General features: G+C 38.3%; 1 protein-coding gene across 3 annotated transcripts in view; it reads right to left on the bottom strand.

Moving 5' to 3' along the window:
- The window catches only part of kitb (KIT proto-oncogene, receptor tyrosine kinase b), an 83,004-nt gene extending 76,318 nt beyond the window's left edge, over positions 1 to 6,686 (bottom strand). For all 3 annotated transcript variants that reach the window (XM_061905608.1, XM_061905614.1, XM_061905622.1), the window contains exon 1: positions 6,526 to 6,686. In XM_061905608.1, coding sequence (XP_061761592.1) covers positions 6,526 to 6,595 — 70 coding nt within the window. In that variant the 5' untranslated portion in view covers positions 6,596 to 6,686. The remainder of the gene's footprint in view (positions 1 to 6,525) is intronic.
- Between the last annotated feature and the right edge of the window lie 7,893 nt (positions 6,687 to 14,579).

Raw genomic sequence — 14,579 nt, 5'->3', positions numbered from 1 at the left:
GAGATGACCTTAAGGGTGGGTCAGGAGGTGGGTAGACTGGGTAGGAGAAACAGTCACTGGAGGTGGAGCCAAAGTCACAGAGGGCGGGATCTGAAAACCAGAGGACTGAGGAAACTTAAATTTGGAACAAAATCTGTCATTAAAAATTATTTTTTGAACAAAAAGCCTTAGTGGGGGGCTTACAGAGGGAACAAACTGAATTTTAAAAAAAATCTTGGGGGATGACGTCATCCCTAGTGGGAGGGGTGACGCCACTACGCGGAAGTGGAGCATTGGCAATGGAGGGTAGCTTTTGCCACACTGCCAAGTAAGTAGCGGGTTTGAAAAAAGAAGCGGATTTACCAAACCTCAATGAGGAAAACTGGGCTAGAGTGGATGTGTTGCTGTGCGTGGAAGGAGTCGTCGAGAGCGGCGCAGTGACAAGATGCTTGGTTCGTCCTGTCACGTTTGGAACACATGTGCGATGGTATCACCCAAGGATGCAGTGGGACCAGACAGGCAGGATTGCAGGTAAGAGCTGATTTTAATATACAAAAGACAAAAGAACACTGGTGCAAACAGAAAAGAAAGTGCGTGCCTATGCACGGGAAGCTAATGCTACATTTAGCATGGAGTTCAAAGAGTTCAAGATGAGTGTGTTGAATGCACGGAAGCCAAGACGAGACATAGCAAAAATACAAAGACTTACAGAAACCAAAACGTGCATGTTGCATATAGCAAGTGACGAACCAAGAACAAACTGAGGTAGAATGCAGGCTTAAATACTTAAGTAACAATTGCCATCAGGTGTACGTCAAAAGGCATGGCAGGTGGAACAAATGAGGAACCATGGTAACTAAAACAGGAAGTGCACATACAAACTTAGCACCGGAAAAGTCCAAACAATCAAAAAACCAAAAAGGACTCAAAAAACAGACAAAAGATGTGATCCGGGAAGCGGATCTCAACAGGCTGATTTCAATACCGGTAATTGGAAATCTCATAAAGAGAAGAATATTAAGAGCTATTCAGTAGGATTTAAGGTCCAAGCTTACATCACACTCAAATTTTTACCACATACCTTTGGTAAGTGCCGGAGTGAAAAGAGGTTTTAAAATAATTAGCGCATGCTTACTTTTACCGCATGCCTTTGGTAAGCGCAGGAGTGAGAAGAGGTTTTAAATTAATTAGCGCCCCGGCGGCAATTCAAGGAAATATGGTATTTTTAAAAATTCCTGGAATTCCAAGAATTCCCAGTCTTTAGGGACATTTTCCCGATTCAAAATGAATTTTCCAATTTTCAAACTTACACAATTCCCACCTTTAACACATTCAACTCATCCTGGACATTGAAACAACCATTTTTCCACGTTCAACAAATTTCCAGGAATTCCTTTTTTTTCTAACCTTATTTCCAACCTTTTTTTAATGCGATGACCCATTTCAACTGTTCCACGATCAGGACCAAAAAAAAAGTTGGTTTAAGAACTTGAAAAATTCACAGTTTTACCGAAAATCCATAATACCATTTATCAATTAAAAAACTGTTACTACTTCAACATTTCTTGACAGATTTAAACAATTCCAACACCAACCAACTCATCCATTCAGGACATTCATTTAAAAAAAAAATACCACTTTTTCCCAAATTTCCGGGAAGTTCCCATTGAAGTGAATGGGACATTTTTCCAAGTTGCACAATTCCCACATTTTTCAACTGATTCAAACCATTCCACCTTCAACACATTCAACTCGCCCTGGACATTCAAACCACCATATTTCCACATTCAACACATTTTCAGGAATTCTTGTTTTTTTCTAACTCTATTTCCAAACTTTTTTAGTGTGATGACTCCTTTCACATATTTCAACCGTTCACTGTCAAAACATTCCTCTTAGTCAGGACAAAAAAACAAGTTGGTTTAAGAACAAGAAAAATTCACAGTTTTCCAGAAATTCCATAATACCATTTAAAAAAAAAAAAAAAAATGTTACTATTTCAACATTTCTTGACCGGTTTAAACAATTCCAACACCAACCAATTCAGCTCATTCAGGACATTAATTTTTTTTATACCACTTTTCCCCAAATTCCCAAACTTCCAGGAAGTTCCCATTGAAATGAATGGGACATTTTGCCAAGTTGCACAATTCCCACATGTTCCAACTGATTCAAACCATTCCAACATCAACACATTCCACTCATCCTGGACATTCAAACTAACACTTTCCCAAGTTTCAAACCGAATAAATTTTTTCCTGGAAATTCAAACTCTTCAACATTCAAACCATTCCGATATTCAAACTATTCTTACATTCACACTACATTTTGTCAGCATTTCAACTTCAGCATTGGAGCATTCACACCTCATCCATCCATCCATCCATCCATCCATCCATCTATTCTCTACCGTTTGTCCCACCAAGAGAGCAACATTTGTGCAAAGTGCAATATTCTGACCTCCATCTCATCACATGATTGACACAAGCGACAAAGATACCATACTAAGTATAACTAATTAAGAATAAGTCATTACAACAACATAATGAATATAACTAATTAAGAATAAGTCATTACAATAACGAGCCACAACTGGGGTCTGTGGTGTTTCCATCTAGTGTTACTTGGCTGCCGTGAATAATTGATGCTTTCAAACCGACAACACACACCTGTTGCCTGGCGGGAGAAGGAGTGGCCCCGCCCCCTCCTTCCCTCCCTCAGGTTGTTATGCAAATGAGTGCTGTTGTGATCTGCACACCTGAGCCGGCAGGTTTAAGGTAAACATTCCCAGGAACGTTTGTTCAGCAACTGTCGTACTGTTGGAATGTGTCAAAATAAAAGTGCGTTTACTTTGGATTAGTGCAGTCGGACCATTAGTTTTTTAGATGAATCACAGTAAGTAACGTGTCTGCATCATTTAAATGAGATTTAAAAAGATCCCAATATTTGTTTTATTGTCAGAAGGTCAAAAATGTATACAAATCTTTAAAAACAGTTTTATTCTGAAGGCACTTTCTCCGCTCTCATCTTATGTATACATTGATCGGCACATCAGGAGTTCTTAAACTTTCTGAAATCTTCCACTACAGAAGGCCTCGGGGCCGACTCAAACATTACAACTAGATTAGTAAACTTCTTCATTCAAATTATATTAAATAATAATATCTAAACTGCTTACAGTATACCGCCTTGTCACACGATATGAACGCATGTGTTCATTATTATCCAGGCTTAGGTCAGCCTGATTACAAAAATAAATACTAATCAAATATTCTGCAAAAAAGGGACTAGAGTTCTACGGTATACCGGTACTAGTATAGTACCGCGATACTAATGAATCATATTCGGGACTATACAGCCTTTAGAAACAAACGGTCCCACACCCTTCTGTCGTCTTCACATCGTGACATTTGCTGGTTTTAGGAGCAGAGGAGCAGGTTCGGCAGTGCACACACACAGAGTACTTACAAGCAGAAACAGTGTGTAGACAGAAACGGGAGAATGAAGGTGAAGTTATAATACTGAAAAGGAAGAGGTGCTTTAAGACCATAATCCTGGCCTCAATGGCAGTATCATTATCACTGGAGGATGATGAATAGCTGAACATGCTTCACTCCATAGGAGAATACAATGGCTCACCGGCGGCACGATGTAAGCAAACGCCATGGGTGGATCTACACATGACATCCACTGTAATGATACCAAGTACAGGAGCGTATGTAGTTGATACTACGATGATTACATGGATACTTTTAGCAGCACAAAATCTTGTTTCCTTTTTAAAAAAAAATCATATTATGTTTATAAAGTCAGGAAGTACGTCCCTGGACACATGAGGACTTTGAATATGACCAATGTATGATCCTGTAACTACTTGGTATCGGATCCATACTTAAATGTGTGGTATCATCCAAAACTAATGTCATGTATCAATAAAGAGAAGAATAAGTGATTATTACATTTTTACAGAAGTGTAGATGGAACATGTTAAAACAGAAAATAATGATATATTAACAGTAAATGAACAAGTAGATTAATAATCATTTTTTACAGTTTGTCCCTCATAATGTCTACAAAATAATAGGTGTATAAATGACACAATATGTTACTGCAGACTAATTAGGAGTCTTTGTTTGTTTACTTACTACTAAAAGACAAGTTGTCGAGTATGTTTAATATTTTATTTAAGGACGAAATTACAATAATAAACATGTTTAATGTACACTAAGATTTTATGTTCGAATAAAGACAATAATGAATTTTTTTTCTGGTCCCCTTTATTTAGAAAAGTATTGAAAAGTACCAAAACACTACAAGGGACTCAATAAGAACTGCTGAAAAATAAATGTACATACAACCACAGAGTGCTAAAATAAACACATTCTAACTAATTTAATAATAAATAATACTATATATATACGCCTTCTAAATAAGTATCATCAAAAAGATACCAAAAAATTATGAAAAATAAATTGAAATGTATTGCAATTATTTTATACAATATACAAATTATGTTGTGCTGAAATAAATACATTTGAAGTAATTAATAATAAAAAAATGATAAAAATCACGATATGTGAAATCTAAGTGCAAATGCAAATACAGCGTCGCCAATTTGGTCATATTTTTTGGCGCTGAAGAAACTTCTCTGAGACTTCAGCTTTCAGACTTCTTCTGCTGGCCTGATGTTGTCATTACTGCCACAAGTGGTGGAAAAGTGTATTACAACTGAAGCTGAGAAACTAATATTTTTTCGTGGCCCTTCAGAGGGCGCCGGTGGCCCTATGGTAGAGAAACAAAGCTGTGCATGATGCATGCAATAATTGTTTCTGCGTTGAATTGAATAGAAATCTACTTAGTACAATTTTCACATGCTACTATGTCAAATATCTGTCATTTCAACCTCATTTAGTCGAAGTTAAAGTTGGTTAAAGTCCCGTTTTTGGCCGAAAAGTGGCCAACGAAACACAAGATGATTGTTTTTAGGTCTGGGTTCTTGAGACTTTTGCGTAAGTCCAATCATGATGGACGTCTCCAGCGATTTTCACGTCTATACGAGAAACTATCCCAAAAAACTTTGCCATTCATGACGTAACTACAACATTAGGCGACTTTTCTGGCATTTTAAGGGCTCAAAAAGGCATCAAAATGTGAACATAATAATATTAGTAATAACAATAGAAATATGAATTTAGACGTGGCCCTGGTGGTTACATGCGGCCCCCAATGATAGACCTCCTCAGCAATTGTTCGTGTTAATACCAGAAACTGGTGGGAGGGACTACCTTTTACTAATTAGCGCTAGCTAATTTCAAAATGTTGTTTTCGGGTAAACCCAAAATATAAAAAAAATTTCCATACCTGACATGCATGCAAATTTTTTTGACTATCTTGCAAGTAAAGGGCCTCAATTATTGTTATTATAATTTGAGAATAATAATAATAATATCAATGATATCAATTCTAATAACAATAATTTGAGAATAATAATTCTTAGGATAATGACAATAATAAAAATAATAATATCAATGCTATTAATTAGAATAACAACAATAATGATCTGATAATTATCGTTATTATAAGAATAATAATAATAATATCAATGATGTTGATCATAATAACAACAATAATAATATTATAATAATACTTATTATTATAATGAGAATAATAATAATAATATCAATGATATTAACTATAATAACAATATAGTAGTAATAATAATAGCAACGGTAATAATTATAGCAACAACAGTAATAATGATATTATCAATGGTAATAATTAAAATAATAATAATATAACAATAATAATGATTATAATGACAATAATAATACCAATACTAATAATATCAATGATGTTAATAATAATAACAACAATAATAATATAATAATAATCGTTTTTATAATATTGAGAATAATAATAATAATTATCATCCATCCATGATTGATCCATTTTCTACTGCCTGTCCATAATATCATTATGTTAAGTGGTGGGAACTAGCCATCCTTTTTTTTTTTTTTTACTAACTTTAACATCCGTGCTAAAAATCTGTTTTGAAAAATTCCTTTTCAGGAGCCCAAAATAGAAAATTGTTGCTGTGCCTGACACACCTGCAACATTTGCTGACTTGTCCTGCGAGGCAAGAGCCTCCAAAAAGGCATCGACACCACAAGAATAACAATACATTTATTTTGCAGTCTGGACTTCTATCCTCTCTGCAGCTGCTTCCATATTTTCATGAATAAATGTCCACCGTTTGGACATCACATTGTCATGAATCTTAAGTTAGTGGTAACAAACAGTAGGGATGCAAAGTGTAGGAAGATAAAAAAAAAAACATGCTCTCATGATGTGGTGTGCAGTAATTGTGTTTGCGGGGGACAGACTTTCCACGCACCCCTCAACCCACTAACTATTCACCTTCTCATCATATTCCTTTAGCCAACCGAGTTGCTGATGACTAAGATAGTCTGCGAGTACATTTCCACGCGAGGTTGATTCAACCCCCCACGATCCAAAAGGACTTATTTGAGAAGTGGAAGTTCCTACCTGTGAGCGGCAGCAAGATGAGGTAGAAAGAGAAAAGAATCCTCAGACATGTCACGCTGCATACATCCATGTCGCCTCCCGCCACCACTCTCACATCCTGCGCAGCGGCAAAAGCAACAATAAGGCGCGTGGACAGCACATCCAGAAGAGGAGACAGCGGCTGCTGCGGCTCTTAAAGGGACAGTACACAGTACACCCCCCCCCCCCTTCTCTCTCTCTCTCTCTCTCTCTCTCTGTCTTCCGCACATTACTGGAAGTGCACGTGACAGCCGTGACGCATTATTAGGCAATTAATGCTTTTATTTTGATGAGGACCGCTGGCCACTTCATTAGGTACCCCGATGTAAACACAGGAAGCATCTTGTTTAAAGGTTATGATGAAAACATTTTTATTACCAGGCCTGGTAATTACCTGTGATTATCCATGATTAATCCCAGTTCTAAATTGTGATTAATGATGATTAATCTGCATTTAAAATCCTGATTAATCATGATAAATCCACTTTAAAAAATTGTGATTAATCATGATTAAACCTTATTCAAAATTGTGAGTAATGATGATTAATCTGCATTTGAAATACTGATAAATCATGATCAATCCACTTTTAAATTTTTTTTTGATTAATCCTGATTAATCCTTAATAAAAAAAAATGTGATTAACCGTGATTGGTCCAAATTCTAAATTGTGATTAATGGTTATTAATCTGCATTCAAAATCCTGAATAATCAGGATCAATCATCTTTAAAAAAAATGTGATTAACCATGGTTAATCTTTATTCAAAATTGTGATTAACCATGATTGGTCCAAATATTAAATTGGGATTAATGATGACAAATCTGCATTCGAAATCCTGATTAATCATGGTCAATCCACTTTTTAAAAATGTGATTAATTATAATTAATCCCTATTCAAATTTGTGATTAACCAAGATTAATCCGTATTCAAAAGTGTGATTAACCATGATTTATCCAACTTCTAAACGGTGATTAATGATGATTAATCTGCATTCAAAATCCTGATTAATCATGATCAATCCACTTTAAAAAAAGATTAATCATGATTAATCCTTATTCAAAATTGTGATTAACAAGGATTAATTCCTATTCAAAATTGTGATTAATCATGATTGATACAAATTCTAAATTGTGATTAACCATGATTAATCTATATTCAAAATCCTGATTAATCATGATCAATCTACTTTGAAAAAAAAGTGATTAATCATGGTTAATCCTTATTCAAAAATGTGATTAATCACGGTTAATCCTTTTTCAAAAATGTGATTAACCGTGATTGATCCACATTCAAAATTGTGATTAACCATGATTGATCCACATTCTAAATTGTGATTAATGATGAATAATCTGCATTCAAAATCCTGATTAATCATGACCAATCTGTGAGGACTGGTGGGCATTGTGATGCCGGGTTCGATTCCCTCGAGGATGCGTTGACGTGAACACAACAAAGGTAGGATCTTAAAATATTTATTTAACAAAAAGGAAGCTCTGAACAGAAATACTGGAGCTAATAAAAAGGCAAACCAAAAACGCTAGTATGAAAACTAGGAAGTAAAAATAGACAAACTTAAATAGCACGTTGGCACAAAAGAGAAAACAAATCATCAGTATGTAAACTGGACAAAACAAGTGGCTTAGCGTGAGAAGCTAGCGAGAATAGAAATACTTGCGAGAAAGCAAATGATCAAAATCCAGACGTACAGTGGTGTGAAAGCAAACTATGAACCCAGACTGAACAAAGAAAAGAGGAAAGCTTATATAGGGAGAAATCAAGGAGAACCAGGTGTGTGTAGGAAACGAGGAGCAGGTGAAATCAATGTGTAACCATGGTAACGGACTAAACAGGAAGTAAGTGGGTCAGAAGAGAATGAAACTAAGATGGAAAAATAAACATGTGAAGATCTGAGTCACGGATCGCAACAGTATTCCCCCCCCAAAAAAGACAGATTCCAGATGTCTCAAAGAAAACAAAAAAAAATAAGAAAAACTTGAACCCCCTCCCCAAAAACAGAGTCCACAAACGAAGGGAGGGTGGAGGGAGGCCACGGTGGAGGGTCGCCAAGTCGTGTGTCCCCGAATCCACCGAGGACAAGTCATGTGGCGGCGGCGGATGGAACGCCGCTGCTGAAAAAGTCTTGGCGGGCGACCTCGAAAAACACACATCAGTGGCTGCCTTGCAGGATGACGCTTAAGCACCATTGTCATAGCAGGCTTGGATGTAGCAGATGAGGGTGCGGGTGCTGCAGCCGAAGAAGGCGGCGCTGTGGAGGCAGGCGTAGTCGTCGCCGTCGTCGTGGAGGCAGGCGTAGTCGTCGCCGTCGTGGAGGCAGGTGTAGTCGTCGCCGTCGTGGAGGCCGGCGTAGTCGTCGCCGTCGTGGAGGCCAGCGTAGTCATCGCCGTCATGGAGCCCGGCGTAGTTGTCGCCATCGTGGAGGCCGCAGGAGCCAGCGGCGGCGTGGAAGCCGCAGTAGTCGTCGGCGGTGTGAAAACCGCTGTCGTCATGGCCGTGGAAGAAGGCGTAGTAGTTGGCGTGGAAGCCATAGTCATAGGCGGCGTGGAAGCCGCAGTCGTCGACGCAGGTGTTGGAGTGGGTTCCAACTTAGGAGCTGGTGTGGGCTCCAGCTTTGGAGCTGGTGCTGTTGTGGCCTCCAGCTCTGGAGCTGGTGCTGGAGTGGGCTTCTGCTCTGGAGCTGGTGCTGGAGTGGGCTCCAGCTCTGGAGCTGGTGCTGAAGTGGTCTCCAGCTTTGGAGCTAATGCTGGAGTGGGTTCCAGCTTTAGGGCTGGTGCTGGAGTGGGTTCCAGCTTTGGCGCAGGTGCTGGAGAGGGTTCCAGCTTAAGGGCCAGTGCTGAAGTGGGCTCCAGCCTAGGAGCAGGTGCTGGTGTGAGAACCAGGTGAAAGTCTGAAACCGGTGTGAGAACCAGTTCTGGGTTGGAGGCTGGTGTGAGAACCAGGCTAGAGTCCATTTCTGGTGCGAGAACCAGGCTAGGGACAGAACTACATGGACTAGGACAGCGACTAAGACATGGACGGAACACAGGTGGTGGAGGACGCGCTGGAGTTTGTGGCTTAGCAGGTTGCAACTGTGCTACCTCCGTAGCACAGCTGCTAACCTGAGCCCCCTCTTCAAACAGTGGATGCCAGACGTATTCCTTATCATGTGAAGAGGTATCTAAGGGTGGGTGGAGGGAGGTTAGGAGGAAGGCAGATTCTTCCCTACTAGAATTACTAGAAGAACCCTTAGAAAAAGGAGAAAACCCCATAGATTTGGGCTGGGCTTGAGGACTTAGTGACTGAGATGAACAAGAAGGTGAAAATTGAGAACTAGACTTGTATCTGGAAAAAACGTCCTTATGGAGATCCTTCTTATCAATATTGTCCAGAAAATTAAAGTCAATATAATTAGAAAAAGGCTGAGAATTATAGTCCAAAAAATTCTTTTTGATGACGTCACCGGAAGGCGTTACCGACATGACGTCACCGCTGCCGTCTGTGAAAGAGACATGGCGGTCGAAAGAAAGTGTGGACATGTAACTAAAGGGATTACCAGGCTTGTGAGGAGTATCCTGGATGGGTTGAAGTTTGCTGTGTTCGCTGAAAGACAGTTGTGGAGTAGAAGCGTCACTGCATTGGGCAGCTCGAGCCGCTTCGGAAGGCACATCACCGTAATGACGGATCTCTGCCTCCCGTGCTCGGAGCTTTTTCCACGTGCCTATATCAAAGGCTTTCTCTTTCCAGCTGTCAATCGCGAAGGAATCTCTTGCTGGGTTCATACTGTGAGGACTGGTGGGCATTGTGATGCCGGGTTCGATTCCCTCGAGGATGCGTTGACGTGAACACAACAAAGGTAGGATCTTAAAATATTTATTTAACAAAAAGGAAGCTCTGAACAGAAATACTGGAGCTAATAAAAAGGCAAACCAAAAACGCTAGTATGAAAACTAGGAAGTAAAAATAGACAAACTTAAATAGCACGTTGGCACAAAAGAGAAAACAAATCATCAGTATGTAAACTGGACAAAACAAGTGGCTTAGCGTGAGAAGCTAGCGAGAATAGAAATACTTGCGAGAAAGCAAATGATCAAAATCCAGACGTACAGTGGTGTGAAAGCAAACTATGAACCCAGACTGAACAAAGAAAAGAGGAAAGCTTATATAGGGAGAAATCAAGGAGAACCAGGTGTGTGTAGGAAACGAGGAGCAGGTGAAATCAATGTGTAACCATGGTAACGGACTAAACAGGAAGTAAGTGGGTCAGAAGAGAATGAAACTAAGATGGAAAAATAAACATGTGAAGATCTGAGTCACGGATCGCAACACAATCATCTTTAAAAAAAATTGTGATTTACCATGGTTACTCCTTATTCAAAATTGTGATTAACCATGATTGATCCAAGTTTTAAATTGTGATTAATGACGCCAAATCTGCATTCTAAATCCTGATTAATCATGATCAATCCACTTTTTAAAAAAATTGATTAATCATGATTAATCTCTATTCAAAATTGGGATTAACCATGATTGATCCAAATTCTAAACTGTGATTAATGATGATTAATCTGCATTCAAAATCCTGATTGATCATGATCAATCCACTTTTTAAAAATGTGATTAACCATGATTCATCCCTATTCAAAATAGTGATTAATTGTGATTAATCCTTATTCAAAACTGTGATTAACCATGATTGATACAAATTCTAAATTGTGATTAACCATGATTAATCTATATTCTTTTTCTTTTCTTTCTTTTCTTTTCTTAGTTTATTTTGAACATGAATATTTACAACACAATACAATACAGACAATACAATATTACCTCACATTTCATCATGTCCGAAAAAGAGTAAGAAGAAGCAAAGCTTATTTAATCCTACCCCTTTCCCACTTCAGAGCGCCCACAAATACATACATACATCTACTGACCCTCTTTACAGCAAAATATCAAAATGACATCCATGAATAAGCAATACAACAGTTCTGTAACATGCAATTAACTAATCCAGTCATTACCAACATACTGAGATGAAGAATATCTTATTTTCAATAAGGTTGAAAGTGTTTCTCATAATTCTTCTTCTTTGTACTTTGTAAGCACTATTAATTTGAACAGCCTCTTAAAGTGGATTATATCAGTACAATGTTTACCTTCTTTACTTAATCCATTCCATCATTTAATTCCACATACTGATATGCTAAAGGTTTTAAGTGTTGTACGTGCATACAAATGTTTTAAATTACATTTTCCTCTAAGGTTATATTTCTCCTCTTTAGTTGGGAAGAATTGTTGTACATTTTTTGGTAGCAGGTTATAGTTTGCTTTGTACAGCATATTAGCTGTTTGCAATTTTACCAAATCGAGCTTTAATATTTCTGACTCAATAAATAAAGGGTTTGTATGTTCTCTATATCCAACATTATGTATTATTCTAATTGATCTTTTTTGTAACACAGTTAACGAGTGTAGCGCACATTTGTAGTTGTTTCCCCATATTTTCTACACAATAACTCAGATATGGTAACACTAGCGAGCAGTAGAGAATATAAAGTGATTTTTGGCCCAGGATGTATTTTGCTTTATTCATTATTGAATTTTTTTTTGCCACCTTATGTTGTATGTTTTGTAAATGAGATTTCCAGTTCATTTCATCATCTATTAATACTCACAAAAATCTGATTTCTTTCACCCTTTCAATATCCATCCATCCATTTTTTCCCGCTTATTCCCTTTTGGGGTCGCGGGGGGCGCTGGCGCCCATCTCAGCTACAATCGGGCGGAAGGCGGGGTACACCCTGGACAAGTCGCCACCTCATCGCAGGGCCAACACAGATAGACAGACAACATTCACACTCACATTCACACACCAGGGCCAATTTAGTGTTGCCAATCAACCTATCCCCAGGTGCATGTCTTTGGAGGTGGGAGGAAGCCGGAGTACCCGGAGGGAACCCACGCATTCACGGGGAGAACATGCAAACTCCACACAGAAAGATCCCGAGCCTGGATTTGAACCCAAGACTGCAGGACCTTCGTATTGTGAGGCAGACGCACTAACCCCTCTGCCACCGTGAAGCCCTCCTTTCAATATCTACTCTGTCTATTTGTATTCGTGTCTGATGTTCTTTTCTACTGTTTCCAAATAGCATTATTTTAGTTTTACTGAGATTCAAAGATAGTCTGTTTTTATCAAACCATTTTTTTTATTTGTTCATTTCTTCCATTATTATTTGTATTATCTTCTGTGTGTTCTCTCCTGAACAGAAAGCAGGTGTGTCTGCAAATAAAACTAACTTCAAGTCCTTTGTAACTTTACAAATGTCGTCTATATAAAGATTAAACAATCTTGGTCCCAGTATTGATCCCTGGAGTACACCACAAGATATATCCAACCGTGTTGACATATTTTCACCCATCTTTTCATATTACTTCCTGTTGGCCAAATAGCTTCTTACCCAGTTCAATACCAAACCTCTGATGCCATATACTTCTAGTTTTTGTATTAAAATTTAATGATTAATTGTGTCGAATGCTTTTGTTAAATCCATGAATACTGCGGCTGCACATTCTTTACCGTCTATTGCATTGGTAATTTCCTCTGTATTATTAATTAATGCCATTGATGTTTAAATATTTGCTCTAAATCCAATTTGGATCTCCACGAGCGTCCCACTTTTGTTGATAAATTTATCAAATCGGCTATTGAATAGTTTTGCCATGATTTTGGAGAATTGTGGAAGTAATGAAACTGGTCTGTAGTTAGTGAACTGGTGTGTGTCTACATTCTTATGAGTTGGTACAACTTTTGCAATTTTTATCTTGTCAGGGAATTTGCCGGTTAGAAATGAAACGTTACTGATTTATGCAAGAGGTTCTGAAATGTCTTCTATAACCTTTTTTTATCGTTACCATATCTATTCCATGACAGTAGGTTGAGGTCTTGGATTTTAAATTTTTTACAATTTTGATTACTTCTTCTTTTGTCACCTTCTTAAGAAACATGGAATTGGGATTTCTGTCTATGAGCTCACTCAAGTTCTCAACTGACTACATTTGGAATTCTTTGTTCCAGATTTTTTCCGATATTAACAAAGTAATCATTAAAACGTTCAACTATTTGTTTCATATTGTAATTTTTTGTATTTCCATCTAGAAAATACTTGGGGTAATCTTTCTTAGCACCATTTTTGATTATGCTATTTAGGATGCCCCATGTTGCTCTCATGTTGTTTCTGTTCTTGTTTAATAATTGACTGTAGTATTCCCTCTTGGATGTTCGTAATATACCAGTTAGCTTGTTTTTATATTTCTTATACTTATTTTCTGCCTCTATAGATCTCTGTGTTATAAATGTTCGATATAATGTGGGGTTTTTTTTGTGACAAGCATTTCTCATTCCTTTTGTCATCGTCCATGGTTGGTATTTTTTTCTTTTGCTTCTTACTAAGTTCTTTCCAAGGACAATGTTTGTCATAGAGTGTTAGAAAGGTGTTTAAAAAAATTCCCATATTCCCGGTAACAGTTCGAGATGCTACCTCAGTAAAAGCATTTAAGTCTCACCTTAAAACTCATTTGTATACTCTAGCCTTTAAATAGACCTCCTTTTTAGACCAGTTGATCTGCCGCTTCTTTTCTTTTTCTCCTCTGTCCCCTCCTCCCTTGTGGAAGGGGTCCGCTCCGATGACCATGGATGAAGTACTGGCTGTCCAGAGTCGGGACCCAGGATTGACCGCTCGCCTGTGTATTGGTTGGGGACATCTCTACGATGCTGATCCGACTCCGCTTGGATGGTTTCCTGTGGACGGGACTCTCGCTGCTGTCTTGGATCCGCTTTGAACTGAACTCTCGCAGCTGTGTTGGAGCCACTATGGATTGAACTTTCACAGTATCATGTTAGACCCGCTCGACATCCGTTGGGGGGGTTGCCCACATTTGAGGTCCTCTCCAAGGTTCTTATAGTCATGATTGTCACTGGCGTCCCACTGGGTGTGAATTCTCCTTGCCCACTGGGTGTGAGTTTTCCTTGCCCTTATGT

Source organism: Nerophis ophidion, linkage group LG01, assembly GCF_033978795.1.
Source record: "Nerophis ophidion isolate RoL-2023_Sa linkage group LG01, RoL_Noph_v1.0, whole genome shotgun sequence".
Lineage (NCBI taxonomy): Eukaryota > Metazoa > Chordata > Actinopteri > Syngnathiformes > Syngnathidae > Nerophis > Nerophis ophidion.
The sequence above is the reverse complement of the archived record's forward strand: the minus strand, read 5'-3'. Positions and strand labels throughout refer to the sequence as shown.